The following is a 22,919-nucleotide window of genomic DNA, read 5'->3' as shown; positions in this document are numbered from 1 at the left end:
GATGGCCAATTAGCATATTCCCTCTTTAATAGATAGGATAGGCTAACAATAGTTTCAACAAACTTAACAATAGTTTCACAAAGCTAAAACATTTTCAATAAACTAAATAAAACAGGTTTATTCAGAACAGGGTGATAATATTTTAAAAAAACTAAATATTAAAGAAAAAAACTGTGGCTCTATAATTATGCATTTTTATAAAAACTCATTTACAATGACACTTTTATTAGTTTACAAGGTAAAAAATGGATATAAATGTAAATCAATTGGGAATTGGTTAAGTAACATATAGTTCATTCATGAAATAATATTAAAAATGATTTGTGAAAAATAGATAGCAACTAATGAGGATGAAGGCAATGATAGTACATTATTAATTAGCCCATAAACTATAAATGTATTTTAAAAATATGTACTTAAAGTACTAAACATTAATGCTTACCTGGTGGTGACTAAATTTCTAAACTTGTATTTCTACTTGCTCTTCTCTAAATTCCCATTTGAATATATATCATAATTGATACAAATTTTTAAAAAATAAACAATTAGTTCCTCAATACCTACATATACACAAAGGAAACCAGGAAAAACATAGGAAAAGCAATCATATGAGAAATATTTTAAATACAGAATAATGTCTTACCTTAACAGTGTAGTATTCTTTAACTTCAGGCCTAATAGAATCAAAGTCTCCACTGATGAATTCAGGCAAAAACCTGAAAGAAAGAGTTCTGAGTCAACTAATTAAGACTAATTACTTGTTAATCTTTAAAACTATGATTATAAGGACCAAAAAAAAAAAGGGGGAGTCTATTTTTAAGTGAATGGGATGTCCAAGATGTCAAATTTCACTCTTGGTTACGATATAGTATGACTGGGGCACTCCACATAACCAAATAATTAACCAACTTAATCACACTATCAAGTCAGTATTTTACTATGCTTCAATAAATAAAGATTAAAGAAGATTATTACTTTAAAAAACTTCCAGGTCAATAACCCTGAAACAAATACTCAATCTTTGCATATTACCTTCTACATATATTCAAACCTTTACAGTATTGTACCCTCTCAGAGGTTCAGAACTCTCCACAAATTCAAACAGAGCATATGAAGAGAAGGCATTCTTTGAGGAGCAGGAGTCAGGTCAAAGACAGTTTCCATATAACCTATTGACGTATTTCTAGAAACAGGAATCTTTGAGATAGGTCTGAAATACTACAAAGGTCAGCATCACTAAATAGAGGGAGAGGAATCACAAAAGTGGATGTTTCTAATTCTACCACAATTATCTTATTCCTCTTTGATACTATTTAGAGTTTTTCAGAACTTATTTTAGAGATCTTACCTTACTCTATCTACATAAGCCACCCTTTATTTTTTTATATATATATAACATCTGTATGACCTGGTAGACTTTGTTCGCACTTAGAACATCTAACTATAGAAAGAAAGAAAACAACAACAACAAAACTTCCCTAGATTTCTTAGTGCTCTGCAAAAAGCCCTAGCCTCAAGAAGGTATTTGACATAAGGAAGGGACTGTTTGCTTCCAAGTTCTCCAGAAATGTTCTATTTTACACCTATCATGAGAATTAGATCTATAACCATTTATCAAGTTAATTGTTCCAATTCAAAAGAAGAATAAAACTTCAATATATATTCTCAAGAGGGCCAAACTGTTACATAATGAAGACAGGTACTTTATCTCTCTTGGTATTACATGTCAAAACAGATAAAGGCCCCAAACTTGGAGACATCTCTAGGTCATAAAAGACAAGATACAGGAGATTATACAGCTCCTGGAGAGACATTTTTACTGATGATGAATATGAAAAACTCCATACTAACATTGTCCTTTTGCATAATATTTAACTTCTTAATTCAATTGGAAATATTACTTCTTAGGTCTAACCAGAGATTTTTCAACCTGTGTGTCATCAAATGTTTAGAACATGCAATAGCTGACTATTTAGTCAGGGGCACTGAGCTGTTATTCCTTAGACTGACAAGTAAAAACATAACAGAAATAATAGCCAACATCAATAGTTGACCCTCTGATATGAATGAATAAAAATTTTACCTACTTTTTTTTTCAGATCGGCAAAAATATAACATTTTTTGATGTTCCAGTAATTAGTTTATTTGTGCCATGAAATGGAAAAGGTTGAAAATGGCTGGTCTAACCTAATCTAACTACCTATGTTGAACCAACTCTTCCTTGAACAGTGTCTTCCTAGGACTAAATGGTAAGATGAAGTTCTACTTCATAGATCTGTGTTGCATAAGCTGCTTCCTTTTTCTTCTGTTTGTCTTTTTGTTAAACCATAACGGCTGCTTATTTCAATTTTTAGTAATTAATAACATTTTTATATTAGATGATCCCAGATGATTTGTTTGAACGTCAATCATGCACAAATGACAACAGTTCATTTCAGAATAAGGCAGAATTGGGAAATAAAGTACCTAGGTTTTTAAATCACCTTGCCTGATTTCAACAATTTCTCATAAACTTTTCTTCTCAAAATGTCTGCATGGCCAGTACCCAATTTAATTCTTCATGTGAGGCAGACATTTTAACTTAGGACTCTGGTTCTATGAAGCTGAATTATACTACTTCCTAATAAGACTGACTTTATATGGCTCTACAAACTTTAATACCTCAGATATCTAGAATCCATTTGGCAGTTTCCAAATATGATATTGATTTTGACAATAAAAATGAAAAATAAAAACTGACATATACAGGCAGCTAAATGACCTCTTAGGATATATCATTTAAAAGAGAATGAGATCCCTTTTTAATGTATACTATGAATAACAAAATAAGGCAATCATGTATAAATTCATTTATGTTTTCATATAAAACATTAACAGGAAAATTATATAGATAAAAAATAACTTTGAATAACTTTGAATATAATTTTATCTAATATAACATAAAGGCTTTAAAAAGGAATCAGGATACTAAATTCTAAGAAGACTCATGCTCCAAATACACCTGGTATATAAGACTAAAATTGTTAATGCCTTTTCATCATATAATATACTAGTTTTTGATACTTCCTGAAATGTATTTTCAGACATCATACTTGACAGCCCATCTCACATTTCCTGGAGGCACCTGATGCCACTGGAACCTGGGCGTTCTGAAGAAGTAAGTATTGGGGATGACACTTCACAGATGCAGAGGACAAAAATTTTCTAAACTTGTATTTCTACTTCACATTATGACAAAAAAGACAATTTACACGGGAAGATTATTTTTCAGAACTCTTTGAGAACTCTAATTTTGGAAAGATATCTCTGAGGCTGAAGAAAAATGTTTGTGCTGAAGGATAGGATTTTGATGAAAAGAATTTTGATTAAAGAACTATGTCAATACTTCTGGAAGTGCTAGCCATACAATTAAGACAAGTAGAAGAAATAAAAGGTAACCAAATTGAAAAAATAAAGACGCGAAACTGTCATTATTCACAGGTGACATGATACTGTACATAGAAAACCCTAAAGACTCCATCAAAAAAATTATTAGACTTAATAAATGAATTCAGCAATGTAGCAGGATACAAAATTAACACCAATAGTGAACTTACAAAAACAGAGGTTAAAAAAAAATCCCGTTTACCATTGCATCAAAAAATTTAAGATACCTAGGAATAAACTTAACTAAGGAGGTAAAAGACCTGTACTCGGAAAACGACAGGACACTGAAAAAAGAGGTAAAGGGATAGAGGAAGACATAAACAGATGGAAGAACATACCATGTTCATGGAATGGTAGAATCAACATCATTAAAATGCCCATATTCCCCAAAGCAATCTATACATTCAATGCACTCCCCATTAAAATACCAATGGCATATTTCACACACCTAGAACAAACTCTCCAAAAATTCATCTGGAATAAAAAAAGATCCCGAATAGCCACAGCAATCCTGAGAAAGAAGAACAAAGTAGGAGGGCTCTCAATAGCAGATATCAAGCTGTATTACAAGCCACTGTTCTCAAAACTGCCTGGTACTGGCACAAGACCAGACATATAGACCAATGGAATAGAATAGAGAACCCAGAAATCGACCCAAACCACTATATTCAATTAATATTTGACAAAGGAGGCATGAACATACAATGGAGTCAAGACAGTCTCTTCAATAAATGGTGTTGGGAACATTGGACAGATACATGCAAAAATATGAAACTAGACCACAACTTACACCATACACATACAAGAAAAAACAAACACACCTAAAAATGGAAAAGGACTTAAACATAAGATGGAAAACCATAAAAACATTAGAGAAATCTACAGGCAGCAAAATCTGAGACAATGTCCATATTCAGGAAATGAAAAGAAGAAAAATAGGAAGACATGAAAGGTAAAGAAACAGTCTTAAGGGAGAGCACAGTACAACACAAAAGTCACTTCATAACTTCTGAGATCACAGCTACCCTTTGCTGTAATTAATTATTTTCCAAAAGTGGTTGAGGGAGAGAGAAAGGGAATGAGGGAGACTGTATGACTGGACACCTAGCTATGGAGTTATTTTCTTAGAAGGAGGCAGTGATGGTGCAGGTGAGGGTGGTGTCAGAAAAGGCTGTGGATATTGAGGAGAATTGCGCTAAGCAAATCAGAGTGAAACATTTAATCTTTTTTTTTTAATTTATCTTTGTTGTTGAAAATATTACAGATGTCTCTTTTTTCCACATTGACCCCCTCAACCCTGCATTTGCCCCTTCATCTTTTCTTATTTACAAACACGAAAGAGACCCAAAGCATATACACAGATTCCAATTTTTCACCTTAACAAATATAAAAAAGACTAGCTCACTGTTAGTGATTTGCTCCATGTAATTTATTTGCTTTATGCTTCCCTCTGTGATTCAGTGGAAATATGACACACAGAATTCAGTAAGACAGATAAATGCCAGTAGGGTCACTAAGAGGCTGTTGCTCCTCCCAAGTTGTCCAAAGCCAAGCATAACGAGCTGCATAGCTAATAAGTCTGCTAGTAGTGTTTTTAATCTTTCTTCCCCCCTCTCCCCCACAACTTCTCTCATAGTAGGAACTAAACTTTCCCTAAGAAAATAACAATAAAGTAATTTCTTAATGCGTATGCTGTTCTGCCAAAGCCAGTATTGTATTTTCTATCCTTGCTAGTTTCCGTTTTTATCTTGCTGCTTTTATCCACTATGTTTGAATGTGTGAACCATTATCTTAACAGACAGGGACTGGAGGCTGGAAGGATCTCTACAGTACCTAATAGTTTCTGTTTCATAGGAAAATAATTCAATCAAATGATAATGGCTTAAGGACAGATCACCTTGAAATCATAAAATCATTAGATGACGAATCATTAATAAACGTAAAAGTCATAATAGAGAAAATATTTCCATGAAATACAAAGGGTAACTATTTTTGTTCAAGTAGAGGTGACATGAATAGCTTATTCAAATAGTAATAAAGGAAAAATCAAATAGACAAAATGTATCACATGAAAGAGAAATTTAAACATCTTTATATATTTCTCTAATAGTCATATATATGTGTATATAGCTTTTACATTTTCAATCTCCAAAGACCACATATTGCCATAGTGTTAAATCTAATAGTCATTTCTCCCCTGTTATTTTATCATCAGAAGCAGTTAGCACAATTGGCCATTCTCTATTTCTTGATTCTCCTTCACTTGATCTAGGGAGTATGATTTCCTGGTTTCTGCTGTGACTCACTGTTTACACCAACCCAGATTTAAGCATTTAAGATATAACATATACACACCCATGCATAGATACTACATATACATACACTATAAATATACCATCAATGGGTTGTATTTTAGGGTGGTAAATGTTTCTGTTGTATTTTAAATAGCTGTTCTAAGATATTTCAGCATGTTCTTAAACTCTCTGGCTATAGGAGGCAAAACTGAAGCGTCTAAGGAATGCAGTCTCCACCAATGCTCAGATCTCTAATCAGTGCTGCATGTGATAAGTTCAGAGCTCTTCTTGGTGTAATTGCCATTCGGATATTTTCTCACATACTTTATTAGCTAGCCCTTGCTTAAGCTGAATTCTAGCTGTGCCTTTTCTGTGCCCTAACTACAGAAAGGCCATAGCTGGCTCAGGTGAAATTTCATCATTAAGTCATATTTCATATCCCATAATGATGTGTCAACAAATCATAGGTATCATCTTGTTGTTGGAGTTATTCTGCTTACTTTTGGTACAATAATACAAAACCAACATTTTAATGATAAGGAAACTATGCAGGAAGTATCTAAGTGTGTGTGTGCAATTGTGTGTGTATGTGCATTCATTTAAACCAGTGTTTCCCAAACTTCTCTCATGATGAGAATCACCTGGTGGAGTTGTTAAAACACAGATTCCTGAATCCCAACTAAGAAGTGCTAAACTAGAATTTTTGAGAACATATAGGTAAAATTGCATACCTAACTTAGTGCTCTGTATATAAAATCTGTCTTAGAGCACTAGTTAAGTATACAATTTTACCTATATGTTCCCCAAAATTCTAGTTTAGCACTTCTTAGTTGGGATTCAGGAATCTGTGTTTTAACAACTCCACCAGGTGATTCTCATCATGAGAGAAGTTTGGGAAACACTGATTTAAACATATATGAAAAATCAGCCGAAACCAGTTTGGCTCAATGGATAGAGTGTTGGCTTGGGGACTGAAGGGACCCGGGTTCGATTCCGGTCAAAGGCATGTACCTTGGTTGCGGGCATATCCCCAATAGGGGGTATGAAAGAGGCAGCTGATTGATGACTCTCTCTCATCGATGTTTCTTACTCTATCTCTCTCTCTTCCTCTCTGTACAAAACCAATAAAATATATTTAAAAACAAAAAACAAAAAAACAAACAAACAAAAAAACATATATGAAAAATCAGATAGTTAAAAACAATTATACACACATACATATGTGTGTGCACATACATACACATATACACACATATATATTAATACATATACACACAATATTATGTGATTGCTCTAAATATTTATTTTTTAACATAGCAGTAAAATAAAATACTGGCCGAAACCGGTTTGGCTCAGTGGTAGAGCGTCAGTCTGTGAACTGAAAAGTCCCAGGTTCAATTCCGGTCAAGGCATGTACGTTGGTTGCGGCACATCCCTGGTAGGGGGTGTGCAGGGGGCAGCTGGTCGATGTTTCTCTCTCATCGACGTTTCTAGCTCTCTGTCTCTCTCCCTTCCTCTGTAAAAAATCAATAAAATATATTTTTAAATAAATAAATAAATAAAATACTGAAGACAAAAAATGTACCTTTAAAGCATATTAACAAGTGCTACAACAATTTAACTTTTTAATAAATAAGTAAAATTAAAGGAGCCACATGTTACTCAAAAGTTTGGACAGAGGCCTCAAGTATCACTTAAAAATCTTCTGAAGGAAATTTATTCCTGAAGATCCCACTGCAGTGCAGAAAGGGAAAGGGGTTTTGTCAGAGACATACATTATGAAATAGGCTGGCTATAAAGAACAATGCCTCTGATTAAGCTCAGTTGTGACTTCTGAAGCTGCTTAAAATGATCTCACACTGAAAATTTATTTGACTTAATGTGTGATCTGACTAAGATAGAATTTTGCATACATATTTCCTTCCTCCAATAACCTGAAGTGATTCAGTGCTATGCATGGATAACTTTGAGATCTCTGATTTATAGCATTTGATAACCAACAGACTAAAATATGTCACTTAACTAATCCAATCAATAATCCAAGATAAATAGATCCTCATGGTTTGTTGTGTAGGGCTATTTAACACCAAGACTCCTAGTATAAATTTTCTTTTAAATGGGATAATCATTTTTACCTTCCATCATTTTGATTTAAAGACCCAATAAAGTTGTCCTGCTTACAGACTTTAGTAATTTGCTTGCATACTTTTTAATAGAAACTGTCTGAAGCAAGTGGCTAAATATTGCTTAAGGGTAGGCTTATAAAAGTCAAGGTAAGCAAACACTTTTAGTTTTCCTTAAGCAAAGTGTGCACTTGTTTCCTTCCTGTACAGGGTAGGCAAAAGTAGGTTTACAGTTATATATATGATTATTACCTTTATTAATGCAAAAGAATATCACAATGACACAGTAAACCTACCTTTTCCCAGCCCTGTATATGTTAAAGCATACTGAAAGTCCATTTTTTGACTACGCCACTAAATGCTTGAATATTAGTTAAAATAAGTCTAATCACTGAGAAAATTATAGTCACGGGTATATATAAGTCATCACATATATTGGAGGTCATTAAGATAACAGTGTATGCTCAGATACGTAACACCAACTTATTTCATAAGTGTTATATTTATTTTCTTATTCCATAAAACCTAATAATATTAAGCATGCTTTTGCATAATTTTCATGAAGAAACAGCAAATGCAGGCCTTATATATGAGCCTCAACTACTATTTATATAAACTGTGACTCAAAGTGACAACTTTGAAAATTATTTGGTCCTAACTAAAAGAAGTAACATTTCTCTTCAAGAAGCACTTGAAAAAAAAAATCCAATTAAAAGTGCAATTCTTTAGTGATCTGTCCTTGAAATGTCAGATTATCCATCAACTGCATTGAATAAACAAACAAAACTGTTGTGTACCATATAATGGACTCTACTCAGCACTAAAAAGGAACAAACTCCTACTACAATAACATGGATGAATATCAAGAGCACCCTGTAAGTGAAAAAAGTCAGACAGGGAAGACAACAAACTGTATGACTCCATTTAGATGACACGGTAGAAGGTTGCAGGAGCCAGGGTATCGGATGGGGACTAACTACAAAGGGACAGGAAGGAACTTTCTGGGAAGATTGAATATGTCTTAACCTTGACTGTGCTGGTGGATACAAGTGTATACCAATTGAATTTCAGGCTTAAAATGGATGCATTATATTGTTTGACATTATACCTGAGCAGCTGATTAAAAATAAAAAAGAATCAGAGGAGCCAAACATTACATTCCTCCATTCATACAACATGGAAACTGCAGCCCTTCTAAGAAGTTGTACAGTTACTGCAAGCAGAATATTAATTATGACAAGAATATTTACAGCTATTACTTGAAACTGCATCCTATGTACATATTCAAGTATTCTATCATTCATCATGCTACAGCTTTAAAAGGCCACCCTCCATTCTCCCAGCTTCTCCAAACCTTTTATAACCAGCCCAAATAACAAGTTTCCTCATTAATAATCCATTGGGTAGTGATCTATCCTTGAAATGTCAGATATGAAGAAACCACAGCCAACGATGTGAAATTACTAAAGTCACGGAATCAGATTTTGTATCCTGACCGAACTACTGAGTCCATGCCTCTCACTGCCTGATTCTACCTGGAAGCTACTGGACAGAGAACAAAACTGTTAAAAAGTTATTCGTTTGCACACTGACACACAGGTCACTGATTTCTTCAAGGGGGTATCAGATCCTTGCCACCAGATGCCCACTTTAATTATATTGATAAAGTCTTTGGAAACTAATTTTTAACAGTTAGCCTCTCACATTATTCAGTTGTTTAAATTATATTTTGAAACTGGTTTAGGGGGACATAGTTTTACAGATAGAGTTTCAACAGGCATCTTCTCTTCTCACTTGATCACGCTGAAAAATGGTATTGATCTATTGATGAGAAAGCTGAAAGAATATATAATGCTAGAAAGTGTGAAATCTTAACTATGAAAAAATTAATGCAAAGGAGTAAGAAATCAAGAATGAATCTTGCATTCTGTTTAAGCACCACAGGTCCTCCTTATCCCACCACTGTTAATATGTGTTTAACCGAATGGTCATTTGTACGAATTTAGGCAAATTTTGCTGGGTGCTAACTAAAACAATAATTATCTATAATAATAAAAGTGTAATATGCTCATTAGACCAGATGTCCCTCCGGATGTCCTTCCAGACTACCTTCCAGACGAAGCTGTGGCGGTGGAGGCCAAGGCAGTTGCTGCCACGGCAGGGCTGAGCCCCATGCACGAATTTCATGCATTTAGTACAAAATAATCTTCTGTAGAACCTCACATTTAAAATGCTACATCCATAAATACTCTGAGAAAACTGATCTAAAACAGCACTCATCCCCCCCCATTTAAAATTCCTACATACTACTGATACCAAATTGATAGCTATATCTTAGAGTTTCTAAGTCCCACAGAATCACAACTTTTAAAGAAACATCTAACATTTAGTACTGATATTCATGTTGCTCTCAAAATATCAATGAATTCAAAGGCAAGGGTCTTAGTTTCATAAGAGGTTCACTAGGTAGAAATTAGAATGCAGTGACATTCTAGAAACAAAGCAGAACTTTTCCTATACATGATTTCAGACAAAACATGTGCAATCTTTTTAGAAACAAGATGCTACGGTTTATGCATACTAACAAGATATATAATTATCGAAATTTTCTTCTCTACATCAAGATACTGCCAAAAGTTTAGAAATCCACCACTGGGGGGGGGAGGGAGGGGGAACAACTAGTCTTTGTGACATTTCTGCTAAAACACCACTGAAAACTCATTAATTCAATTAAGTTCTTGGATGCTCATTAGAGTTCTAGGTATTATGAGGCATGTAAGGAAAATTATGATAGCTGCCTTGGAGGAGCTTACCACATAGAGATGAGATACATCCATACTTAGGTAAATCACAAGATAAAATGAGAAAAGTAAGTATAAAGTGTTATGCAAAGTTAAGGGACCATAGATCACTAGAAATTTACAAGCCAGTAAAGGATATAAGTCTTTATAGCTCTAAATCAAGGTAGCATGTGAACCTAAAGTTGCAATTTGCAAATATTATCCTATATAATAGAGATTTAATATGTAAATTAACCCTCACACCCTCACAAGATGGCTGCCTACAATCAGGCTGGCAGGGGGATTAGTGGGGGATGACCAAACAACTAAACAAGCAGGCTGAGTGGGGCGACCAGGCCAGCAGGGGGGCATTTAGTGAGGGAACACCAAATGACTCAACAAGTAGGCTGCATGGGGCAACCAGGCTGGCAGGGGGGTAAGGGACAACCAAACGACAGAGCAGAAGGGTGCTTGGGGAGGTAGTTGGGGACGACAAGGCCAGCAGGTGGGGTAGTTGGGGGCAGTTAGGCTGGCAGGGTGGCAGTGAGGATGACTAGGCTGGCAGGGGCCAGTTGGGGGCAATCAGGCCAGCACACAGAGGCAGTGAGGGGTGAGGGGCGATCAGGTCAGCAGCGGAGAGGGCAGTTAGGGGCGACCAGCAGGCAGGCAGGTGAGCGATTAAGAGCCAGTGGTCCAGGATTGTGAGAGGAATGTCCGACTGCTGGTTTAAGCCTGATCCCTGGGATTGGGCCTAAACCAACAGTCTGACATCCCCCATGGGGTCCTATATTGGAGAGGGTGCAGGCTGGGCTGAGCAGAACCCGCCCCACTCCTTGCACAAATTTCATGCACCAGGCCTCTAGTTAAAAGTATAAAAGACATCACTTCCTAGCTGGCCAAAGAGAGAGCCTCAGGGTGCAGATGAAACTTTTTCTGAGCATGTCTTCAATGAGAGTCCTACAAGAAATGCCAGCACTTAAACCTTCTGGGGGTCAGTGAAGCACAGGATCTATAAGCACTGACTGAATGGATGAAAGACTGCAGGAATGGATCATGGGCAGTACCAATGTATATAACTGAAGGTCAGCATGAGAAGGGCCTGGCACAGGCAGTGAGGAAAGGGTCCAGGAGAAGGCAGGGAAGAAATTGAGCATGGCTGAAAATGAGTGAAAAGCCAAAACTTGAATCTCAAGGTAATGAGTTTAGATTTTTTGCAGTGCCTCCCTTTGTTACAGAGCCTATCACCCTGAACTACAATTTCCTCCTTATGTGCTTTCCAATCTGTCATACTGAATACTAATTTCCTTTTACTTCTTGTTACATTGCAAGTTTCTATTTATCTAGTGACTATCAAAATGACTAACTATAGAAGGTATTCAATAAATGCTTTAATGAACATATGAATGAATGAATCACAAGTTAAATGCTACATTTTTATTACTGCCACTGAATTATTCTAAAGTGATCCTGTCTCATTTCAAAGTTCTCTCTTTTTAATTTTTTTTAAAACCTTTGTTCAGTTTACATTAACTCTTTAATAGGGTTTATAAATGTTTACCTAACTTTAAATGTATTATTTTTTTTTAAATAATATTAAACAAAAATGACTTCTCCCATAGCCAAACTACTTTTGTTGTGTTCTGGGTTTTGCGATTCAAATTTGCTTCTGTACAACTCTTACTCCCTTCTTCTTGACTCCATCACTTCCTCTACCTCTTATCATCATTAGTGTGTCCATAAACCTCGCTAATAAAAGAGAAACATGCAAATTGACCATACCTTCACTACACCCACAAGCCATGCCCACCAGCCAATCAGGGTGAGCATGCAAATTAACTCAACCAAGATGGTGGTTAATTTGCATATCCAGGCCAGAGCTAAGACTGAAGACAGCGTAGAAAGAAGCCAAGTGCTGCAGAAGGGAGCAAAGCTGCCGAAAAGCATGTGGGGTGGCAGGGGTGGCAGAGAAGGCAGGGAAGCAGGCAAGGTGGGGAGAAGGGAGAGAAGCAGGCAGGGCAGTGGAGACCGCAGCAGGAAGTCCTATTGCAGGAATCTTCCTGCAAGGGGCATTTAGTTCTCCTATAAAAACTACAGTCTTTCTTAATGCTTTTTCAGGTTCAGTGACCTATAAATTCTATATCCCCTCAAAAGGTCCATATGCTAAAAATACAATATATCATTATTGTACAGTATTTTATAAAGTCTAAAAATAGGCAAAATTAGTCTCTCAATTATGTCAGGGGAGACATCAATTACAAGGAGCAAGAGGGAGGCCTGCAATGCTGGTAATATTTACTGACTGATCCCAGGACTGGTGACATTCATGTGTTCCCCTTCATGAAAACTCACTGAACTGTAACATCAAAAAGCACACTTCTTTATATGCTTGCTTGTTCTTCACATTTCTTGTGGTGGAAAAGGTTGGTAATACTGCCACAGGTGCCTATATCCAGGCGCTGGTGAGCAAGTCAATAGAGCAGATGATGTACTTCTCTTAGTATGTGTTACAGGAGCAGGAAAAACAGGCCGAGGAGGAGAGCAATGGAGGCTGAAGCTGGGAAGGGGATGGGGACTCGCCCTGCCAAAATCATTATTATGTACCAGGTACACGAAAATAACAATCTTACAATAGTCTTTGGTGTGGACAGCTTGCATTTTCTGAGCTAATATAGTATTATAAAATCATCACTAGAGAAATTAAACAAACCTCCAATGCCTGTTGGTGATGAGGATGATGAACAAAAACAAAAATCTGATCTCTAAAATTTTCCGAGGAAATCTTACCTGCTTCTCTGGTATTCTCTGAAATATCACCCTCCATCTCTGTAGCCTGTGATTATCCTGATAATGGGGCCATGCTTTACCACCCTGGTTCTCACCAATATGGATTTTACCTACTTGGCAGAAGGCAGAAGGAGGATGTTCGGAGACCACCAGAGGACTTTTTAATCACCAGAATATAAACATGAGGCTTCCCTCACTATCAGGTTAGAGCTGTAGAACTGGGGATAGATATATATATATATATATATATATATATATATATATATATATATATATATATATCCAATTACTACCCCACATTTTTAAAAACAGATATCTCAGGTAAGGAAAACAGTTAATTAAGAGTAGGATAATATAGTATAAAGACTGAGTCTCCCTAAAATTTCTTCCTTTTTAATCCCATGTCCACAGGCAAAACTAAGATCTACCTATCATTGGTGATGTCCATTCTATGTTTTCCTGACTGTTCCCTCACCCTAACCCCGCCCCCCGGCAATGGAGGAAGCCAAGCTTTCTGCACACACTGGTTGGCCCAGGCCTCCACTTAAGGCTATAAAGTTTTAATTATAGAAGATACGTAAGTTCCAACAGAAATGGCTGCCACCACTGAGCAAGCAGAAGGCTTGGCTTCACTCCAGGCTACAAAGTTTCAATTGTAGAAAATAAACCCCAGATACCAGGGCCTCCGCTTGGGTTGCCAGGGGGCGTAGCCAGCCTGCAAACCACCACAGGCCCCTCGCCCAGGCTGCCCCACGCCCCAAGAGAACCCCCATCCTGATCTGGGACACCGTTCAGAGCAAACCAGCCAGCCCACACCCATGCACCAGGCCTCTAACCTATCTAATAAAAGAGTAATATGCAGATTGACCATCATTCCAACACACAAGATGGTTGCCCCCATGTGGTCAAAGATCCTGCCCCCATGTGGACACAAGATGACCAGCAGAGGAGGACAGTTGGGAGGGACCAGACCTGCAAGGGAGGGCAGTTGGGCACAATCAAGTCTGCAGGGAAGGGCAGTTAGGGATGACCAGGTCAGCAGGAGAGGGCAGTTAGGGGCAAACAGACTGGCAGGGGAGTGGTTACTAACCGTTAGGGGATGATCAGGCTTGCAGGGAGACATGGTTAGGAGCAATCAGGAAGGCAGGCAGCCGAGCAGCTGGGAGCCAGCAATCCTGGGTTTTGAAAGGGATTGGGTCTAAACGGGCAGTCGGACATTTCTCGAGGGGTCCCAGATTGGAGAGGGTACAGGCTGGGCTGAGGAACACCCCCATCCCCATGCACGGATTTTATGCATTGGGCCTCTAGTGCAGAATAAAAAAGCACTTGGTATATAGAAAGAGGCCGTTTCAGAGTCGAAATTCAGATGGCATTTATGAAAGTGGTACAAAGGGCTGGATGCTTCAGTGGAAAATTAGATTTAGGGCTACACGGATCTTTGCCTCAGCTCAATCTCCACAGACCCTCCTCCTCTGTGACTATCTACACCAGCTCTCCTTCCATTCTAAATGCATAAGCATCTCATTCTGACTGCAACTGGAGATGATTTTTGAAACATTCTTGTTTTATTGCATAGTGATAAGTATTACATGTAGAAATGGACACTTAATAAATAAACCAATAAGAATTAACAAAGCCATGGTTCACAAACCATGCTTGGCTTTTAAAACTCATGAATACTGTCTTCTTTTCTCATTGTGAAGCCTTTCTATTAAAAATACAATTAATAGAAATCATGTTTAGTCACCTGTATCCAATTAGTTTCACAAGTTAGTGTTTGGATTTAATAAGAGGTAATGCAAAGATTTAATTCCCACATCATACAGTTAGCTTCATTCACTCAACTCCCTGTTAGAGATTCAGCCCTTACTCAGGCCAGCCAAATCCCCAAGTACCAGAGTAGGAATCATCGCAAATATATTATTACAACTAGGAAATCAGCTAAAGTATATTTTCTTTTTGAACATCTTCACATATGGACAAATGTTTGTTAGATAAATCTTGGAAGTCTTCATAAGATTACTTCTAAATGTGTTAAAAAATATTGGAAACTATTATTTTTAAATTGGGCACAAATAATGGTGCTCACTCCCCAAATCTGGTCATCTGTTTGCTTTTAAGTGTGAATTATAACGTTGTATCCAACTCAGTCCAATTAAAGTAATCAGCACAGAAATACATTGTTCACAAGCATTCTAGATGGTTCTTATGATTATGGAAGAGTTGAGAAGTACTAGATAGCATCCTTCCACAACTCTTGTTTGTGATTTATGTTCATGAGCTACACCTACAATTAGAGAAACAGTATTCGGTACTAGATTGCCCACCAGCACTGAGGCTATCGGCAGAAACAAACATGACCCAATCCATCATCTTGGACTCACATGCATTACGCTTTTCCCTGAATGAACTGGCCTAGGCACTTTTTATAACACATACTTGAGTTTGTTTGTTTTTGTTTTTGTGTGTATGTGTTTTGGACACTGTCTAGGACAGGTCTTACTGAACATAGTTACAGGAATCTATAAGTTAAAATAAAGAAACACAAAATGTTATGAGTTTCAATCATTTTCTAGGCTGATATTGCTATATTCTTTGATTAAGCTCCAATCTCAAAGGAAACAGGCCTTCCTTCAATTTCAGAAACCTGAAGCTAAAAAACTTGATGCTATAAAGATGTATTTTACAACATTTCAAAATATCTTTAATTCACACCTAGAGTATGTTGCATCATAATATTTTCATTTTATTTTTTGCAGCAAGGGGGTGATTTTTCAACCTATAAACATTTCACTACATTTAATAACATATGTGACAGAAGTAAAACTAAATTTCATACCTAGTCTACTTATATCTTGACTATAAATTCTTATGTTTGCCAAGAGGTTCAACTATAAACATGTTGATTATGAGCTAGATTTAAATTTTACTTTCATCAATGTATTCTTTAAAAAAAAAAATAACTCACCATGCAAAGATCAGGAAAGCCAGACAACACACATAACAAATCATTATAAAATTATTCATCTCCTAAAATATGTGTGGGCATAACTCAGAAGTGACTATGAGTATACTATACTGAGCTTTATTCAACACTAATATAAAAATCTTCTACAACAGAACATGTATTTCGTTTACAGATCACTTTTTATTTATTTAAACTGAATAACAACTCCAATTACTAGTATGAGTTTTATTTAGTCAATGTTCAAAGGCCTTGAAAATACCGATATTTGATAATGCTACTCACTGAGGCTTTAGAAGTAGAATGGTTGGGAGTTTTTTGGTGTTTGTTTGTTTGTTTGTTTGTTTGTTTTAATAAGAATATGATTGGCCTAGTTCTACTAAGAGCTACCATTCAAAACAAAGAAATGACACAACATGGTTAAGCAGCTCTTTCTCTCACTGAGAAGGTTTCCTTTTAATTTTGACAGAAGAGTAACAGTCACCACTAACTAAGAAGAGAGTAAACAAACAGAAGATCAGAATTAATGGTATCACAGACATTGGCTTAAAGAAAGCTTACCGTTCCCTCTCTCCATCAGTGATATCATATAAGCGGTTGGCACCTCCATCAGCACAGGCTCTTAAAAGAGCTTTAAATAGAAAGGAGAAAAAAAAGAGCATATCAACATAGGAAGCTTAGAGCAATAGCTTCCGAAGGTTGAATACTGAAAAACAGGCCCTCATACACATACAATCACACTTCCCTTCTCAGATTATTCCACACTCAGCTAGTGATGCTGCTGTTACCAATACATTTGCACATGGCACATCCAGAAAGACAGAATCCTCTGCAGACAGTATATTTCCTTTCTGCCTCTTTTTCGATTTTCTCTTATTGCTGATGTGATGTCCTCAATATCCTTTAAAGCTTGTTTTTTTCTGCTGGATGGCAGAAGACAAACCTCACATTCACTAACAGGTAACGGTTATAACTCTGTTTTCTTTTTAAATTAATGTTTACAGATACATATCCTTTATAACAAGTATTATGGGTTTCCAAATTTCATGTGATATAGAAGGTTTCTTTAAAAAATGAATCATAAGCGTAACATAAATTTATTTGAAAATATTGTCACTAATAATCTAGACAATGTGTGAAAACTGAAAATTGTGAAGGTGATACAAAATTGACTGAAAACACAGGAAGATCTAAAATAAACTGGCTGACTCTCCAACTGGGGCTTTCATCTGTTGCCTTCCTAAGCCTGCTCCCTGCTGTCACTCTAGCATTGATGTTGCTGAATTGGTATTAGATATTGATATTGGGATTAGTTGTTAGATATTGCTCTAATTTTCCTATTCTTTGAGATTTTCTCAGTTCATAGACTCCTAGATTTATTGTTACTTCCCTAATTTCTAATTTTCCTAGAAATGTTTGGTCTCTTGGTCTTAATTTCCTCTTTCATTTTTTAAATACCTTTACCTAATGGTTTAGGATCAAGCTTCATATTTTATCCTGGGTGATGAGAGTGAATGCAGAGCTGTCTGAGGTTCTAATTCTTCAACCTTAACAGACCAACCACAGCCTTGCCTCCTGTTCCCAATAACTGTTAAACACAAGTCTCTAAGTCTCACAGCTCAGTAAAGACCCTGGGCATCAGCAGCTTCAGAAGAAACAAGTATTCTGAGCTACTTCTTCATTCTGTGGCACTTATGAAATCCTCTTACCTTTTGGCAAATTGAGCTATACATTTAAAAGAACCTTTATAATATTCCAGGTGTTTTATAACAGGTAGGCTAGTTAGTATAAACGATAGCTAATTGAGTACATTGGCAGAAATAAAAGTCCTAATGTATTTTCCACTAACCCACTTGTAAACTATTTTCTTTGATCTGTATCAGAAACAGAACAGAGGCCAAGTGGCCAAGATATATTCCTTTTTTGCTTCAGCTTTCTCATTTGTAAGTGGGGATTATATGAATTATTAAGCAATTAGTGATCTAATGAAAAAAAAAAAATATATATATATATATTGCTCATCACAATACTGGAACACAGTAAGCATTCACTTACTAAGAGCCCTGACATATGGTTGTCAAAGGGGAGGGGGTTGAGAGGCTGAGTGAAGAAGGTAAAGGGATTAAGAAGTAGTTACAAAACAGTCACAGGGATGTAAAATACAGCCTAGGGAATACTAGTATAGTCATTAATCTATATATATAAAAGCCAAGCGACTGGAACACCTGAATGACCGGAATGACTGGTTGCTTTGATGCACACTCCAGCCATGGATCACCCCCACCACCCCAATTGGGGGTGGGGGCGGCGGAGGTCTGATCTCCCGCATCACTCCTCCCACACCCAGCCAGCCCAGCCCCAATTGGGCCCTGATTAGGGCAAGCCAGCTGGACCCCACCCATGAACAAATTCATGCATGAGGGCTCTAGTATTGTAATAACTATGTATGGTTCCAGTTGGGTACTGAAAATATCGGGGGGACACTTTGTAAAGTATATGATTTTCTAACCATTATGCTGTACACCTGAAACTAATATAAAATAAGGCTGAATGTTAACTATAATTAAAAATAAACAAAAAGTTATAATACTCTTTGTTTTATATGCTATTCTAAATGCATGTTGATGAAATTTAGATGATCATTTTATAAGTAAGGAAGGGTAAAATGATATAAAGGGAGGTAAAAAGAAAAATAAATGAGTCCTCTTTCCCCATTTTTGTTAGAATTAAAATAGAGTTTAAAGTCTCATGTTGATAGGAAAGTAAAGTCTGAGTTACTCAAAGGAGAAAAACAAAAATATGAATTTTACAAAGATATCTGAGACAGACATCTCATATTTCCACTTACCAATAATGCACAGTTCCTTATAAGGAAAGGCACCCAAATGCAAATTAAGCCACAAAAATTACTTGCAAAAGATTACAGAACATTCTGCACATTTAAAAAAATCAAAACCAAAAAGTTAGAGAATCATCAAAATCTAAGTGGAATGATAATCTCATATAAAATATCTGGCTTAGAGTAACTGAATATGGAGATTGGAAAGACTGGTAAATAGAAACAGATGGTGAACTATTAATAATTACCCTCCAACTGTACAAATAATTCTCTATAAACAAATTAACAAGCACATGGGATCCTTTTATGTAAAACAGATTAATTGAAGTAATATGAAAATCTAAGGAATAATTTTTAGTAGCTAAGATGATCAAAAAGAATAACTTTCACAGACTATTATTTTGGCAAGATCAGTTGACGTCAACATTATATCAATTATGTGCCAGGCCCTATCTACAATAGAAAGATGAATAACAAACAGATCCAGGCTCACGTTATAGTAGAAAAAAGAGAAACAAGGAAGTATATGCACAATGCCCTGTAGATTCTAAGGAGTGCTATAATAAAAGCAACAAAATGCAGTGGGGGAATAAGGAGAGAGTGCACAAATCTGTAAAGCTGCTTATTAATAAATCTGGTTCAGCTAAGATCAGTGTTATTTTTACAATCCAGAACCTTTTCCCAATGCCTGTTATTTATCATACCTAGATTTAAACTGATATTGCAGAATAGTTTATGAAAAGAGAGGTAACTAGATCACAGAAAGTAAAATTGTCCACATTTATTCCTGTTTTAAAAGCAAAGGGAGCTAAAATAACCTTGATGAAACTTATACACTATTCTCTCTTGACCTAGATGTTGGGGCGCAACCCATCTAAAAGGAACAAGTTCCACACTGTCCCTAAAACTATTTTGTTTTCAATAAAGCTTGATAAAAATTATGTGTTCTACCACATTTAAAATTTTATTAACAAAATGCTTTAATTATTTCAAAATATATTCTACATCATAAATAAAACTGCATTAAAATATAAAATTCTTCAAGCATGTTCTAAATAATGTTGGCATAAATTCATTGATAGCAATTTGAAAAATGAACAAAATATCACTGTTAATGAAAGTGATCAACTAAAAGAACCGGAAGTAAATGGTGTTCTTTAACAAGATATTTTTGATAAATCATAATGACTCAGCCTCAAAAATATGTTCACTCCATCATTTAAATTGTTCCAAGCTTTAATGAATAGTAGTTACTGCATGAGTTATTTTTTAATATAAATAGTTCATTGGCTTATTCAGCAAAATTGTTGCAGATTTGTCAAATACTATAACTTCAATGGTCAAGCAATTCTTTACTATGCATCAAGCTGATAAACAGCTAAAGAATAAAATGCATTCAAAAAACTATAAACATTTTTATATTGGTACCACCAGTGAATATATTAAACACATCTTAAGCTCTCATTTTTTTTAGCCTGGTATAATGTAATTTAAAGTTACTGAAAATGGCCAAAACCGGTCTGGCTCAGTGGCAGAGCATCGGTCTGTGGACTGAAAGGTCCCAGGTTCGATTCCGGTCAAGGGCAGGTACCTTGGTTGCAGGCACATCCCCAGTAGGGAGTGTGCAAGAGGCAGCTGACTGATGATTCTCTCTCATCAATGTTTCTAACTCTCTATCCCTCTCTCTTCCTCTCTGTAAAAAAATCAATAAAACATATTTAAAAAATAAATAAATAACGTTACTGAAAATGAAGATTTTCACTTTAAACATAACTAATTGGTTATTTTATTAATTTCCACTAAAGAAAGATGGAGAAATATTATTTGATTTCCTGAAAAATAGAGTATTAAATTAGTTCCAAACATTTAGAAGAAAAAATAAAATTAAACATTTTTCAGTTTCAGTTAAATAAAAGAACACCAGATATAGATTTCAATTTTAGTCTAAATCAAGTACCTGTTAGTAGTAAGACTCTGAGCTAATTCCAAGAATGCTGACTTGAATGAAAAATAATTATATCTATTTTACCAAATTCACAAAATTTTTCAGAGACTAGAGAGACAACATAGATAAAACTAGAAGGAAAGAGCATGTCCAAACAGATTCTATAACATCTTGTTGATGAGGCCACAGATTTGAGGGACAGTTTGGCAGATATATAAAAATTTAACTGTGCATGCCCTCTAATCCAAAAATTCTATGAAAAACTAGTAACAAACTTAAATGGCCACCAATTGAATGCTGGTAAAATATACCTGGCCCTATTATGGAACCATAAGAAAACAAAACTCCTATATTGTGCTATCTCTTATAAGACACATTGTTATTAGCAATTTTAAATAAATCTTGGTTAAGTCTTCCTTGTAGCAGAGCAACTCAAATGGAGAAGAATATACCAGATTCAAGAAAACTAAGAATCAGGCCAAGGTTACTTTGTTAATATATTAATCAATGATAAAAGATAAAAAAACCAAAAACCACACACACACAAAAAACCCAACAACACAGGAGTTACTATAACCTGTATATAAAATAATAAAGGTATTTACTTTTACATTTATACAATTTTAAGCACAAGAAATTGATTACTGTGGTACTTCGGCAGAAGAGGACTGGATAGAAGATTTAATTTCTGCATAACTAGTTTTCTTCAAGGGAACCTCACCCTTGCACTCTCTGCCCAGAGTGACTGATTCAAAGGCAGAGATGTGCCAAAGATAATGAGGCCTAAAACTTTCTAGGTTCCCTTTCTCTACTGTCCAACAAACTAACAGTAGAAGCCTGGTCCTGTGACCCATCATCTTGACCCAGAGAATGAGGGCCAAACAGTAAAGAGAAAGCTAGGAGATAAGAACACTGGTTGAGTCTCCCAGCCATGGGCACCAGCCTGGCACTAGCCTTATTCATTTCTACTGCAAAAACATATATTCCTCACATCTGTGCCAGATCAAGCCCTTAAGAAGAAGGGCTTGTATTTTTACAGATAGTGTCTCAAATAATAGGCAAACTATCATCAGCAAAACCTTGATTATGTTCCAAATCGGTTAGTTTCTGGACAGGTGAACAAACAGATGAACCGCTTCCCCATCAAGGATTCATCTCCTGTGGGAAAACTTTCATTGAAAGCACTGCATGGAAATATTCACTCTCTGACAGAGAGAGCACAACTTCCTTTGCTCACAGGAGCACCAAAATGCATAATTAACTGATACTTAGCTAACTTAAAACTTCAGATGAAAGGTCTTATTTATACTATATTTGTGTGCAATTATTAGGAAAACTCACATTATTGCAACATGCACAAATAGTGAGGGGAATTCTCTCAAATTTTAGTCAAGTCAGGAGCACAGAATTATCCTTATTTCAAATGAAAATAATACGTGGTACTTATATTGAGTACATATGCTATGTAAATTCTCTTTCCCTTTCTCTCTGCAACCTTTTCTCTCCTCCTCTCCTAGATATGCGCCATGGAGATAAAGCATGTATGACATTTACGCATTCTTGATGCTATTTGTCAAGTTTACAATCAGTTTCCTCTTTGACACTAAGTGATACCAAATACCTCATTATTGAAAAAATCTTAACAGCCAAACATCAAATTGTCTATCATAAATTGGCACAGGGAATTTTTTTCTAAAAAAACGAGTAAAGCTTGTAAGTGTGTAAAAGCTGCAATTAGCTAAGCTGCACAGAAAAATAGGGTC

At 35.9% G+C, this 22,919-nt stretch overlaps 1 protein-coding gene across 4 annotated transcripts in view; it reads right to left on the bottom strand.

Annotated features, from left to right (window-relative positions):
• TPK1 (thiamin pyrophosphokinase 1) overlaps nt 1-22,919 on the bottom strand; it is a 187,957-nt gene that overhangs the window by 109,832 nt on the left and 55,206 nt on the right. For 2 of the 4 annotated variants that reach the window (XM_084896553.1, XM_084896554.1), the window contains exons 4-5: nt 16,934-17,003; nt 644-716 (exon numbers count right to left, since the gene is read on the bottom strand). In XM_084896553.1, the coding sequence (XP_084752679.1) occupies nt 644-716; nt 16,934-17,003 (143 nt within the window). The remainder of the gene's footprint in view (nt 1-643; nt 717-16,933; nt 17,004-22,919) is intronic. The other 2 variants (XM_084896552.1, XM_084896555.1) reach the window with 1 other exon arrangement.

This window comes from Pipistrellus hanaki (assembly GCF_964339955.1).
Source record: "Pipistrellus hanaki genome assembly, chromosome: 10".
Classification (NCBI taxonomy): Eukaryota; Metazoa; Chordata; class Mammalia; order Chiroptera; family Vespertilionidae; genus Pipistrellus; species Pipistrellus hanaki.
This window is presented reverse-complemented; position numbering and strand designations above follow the sequence as displayed.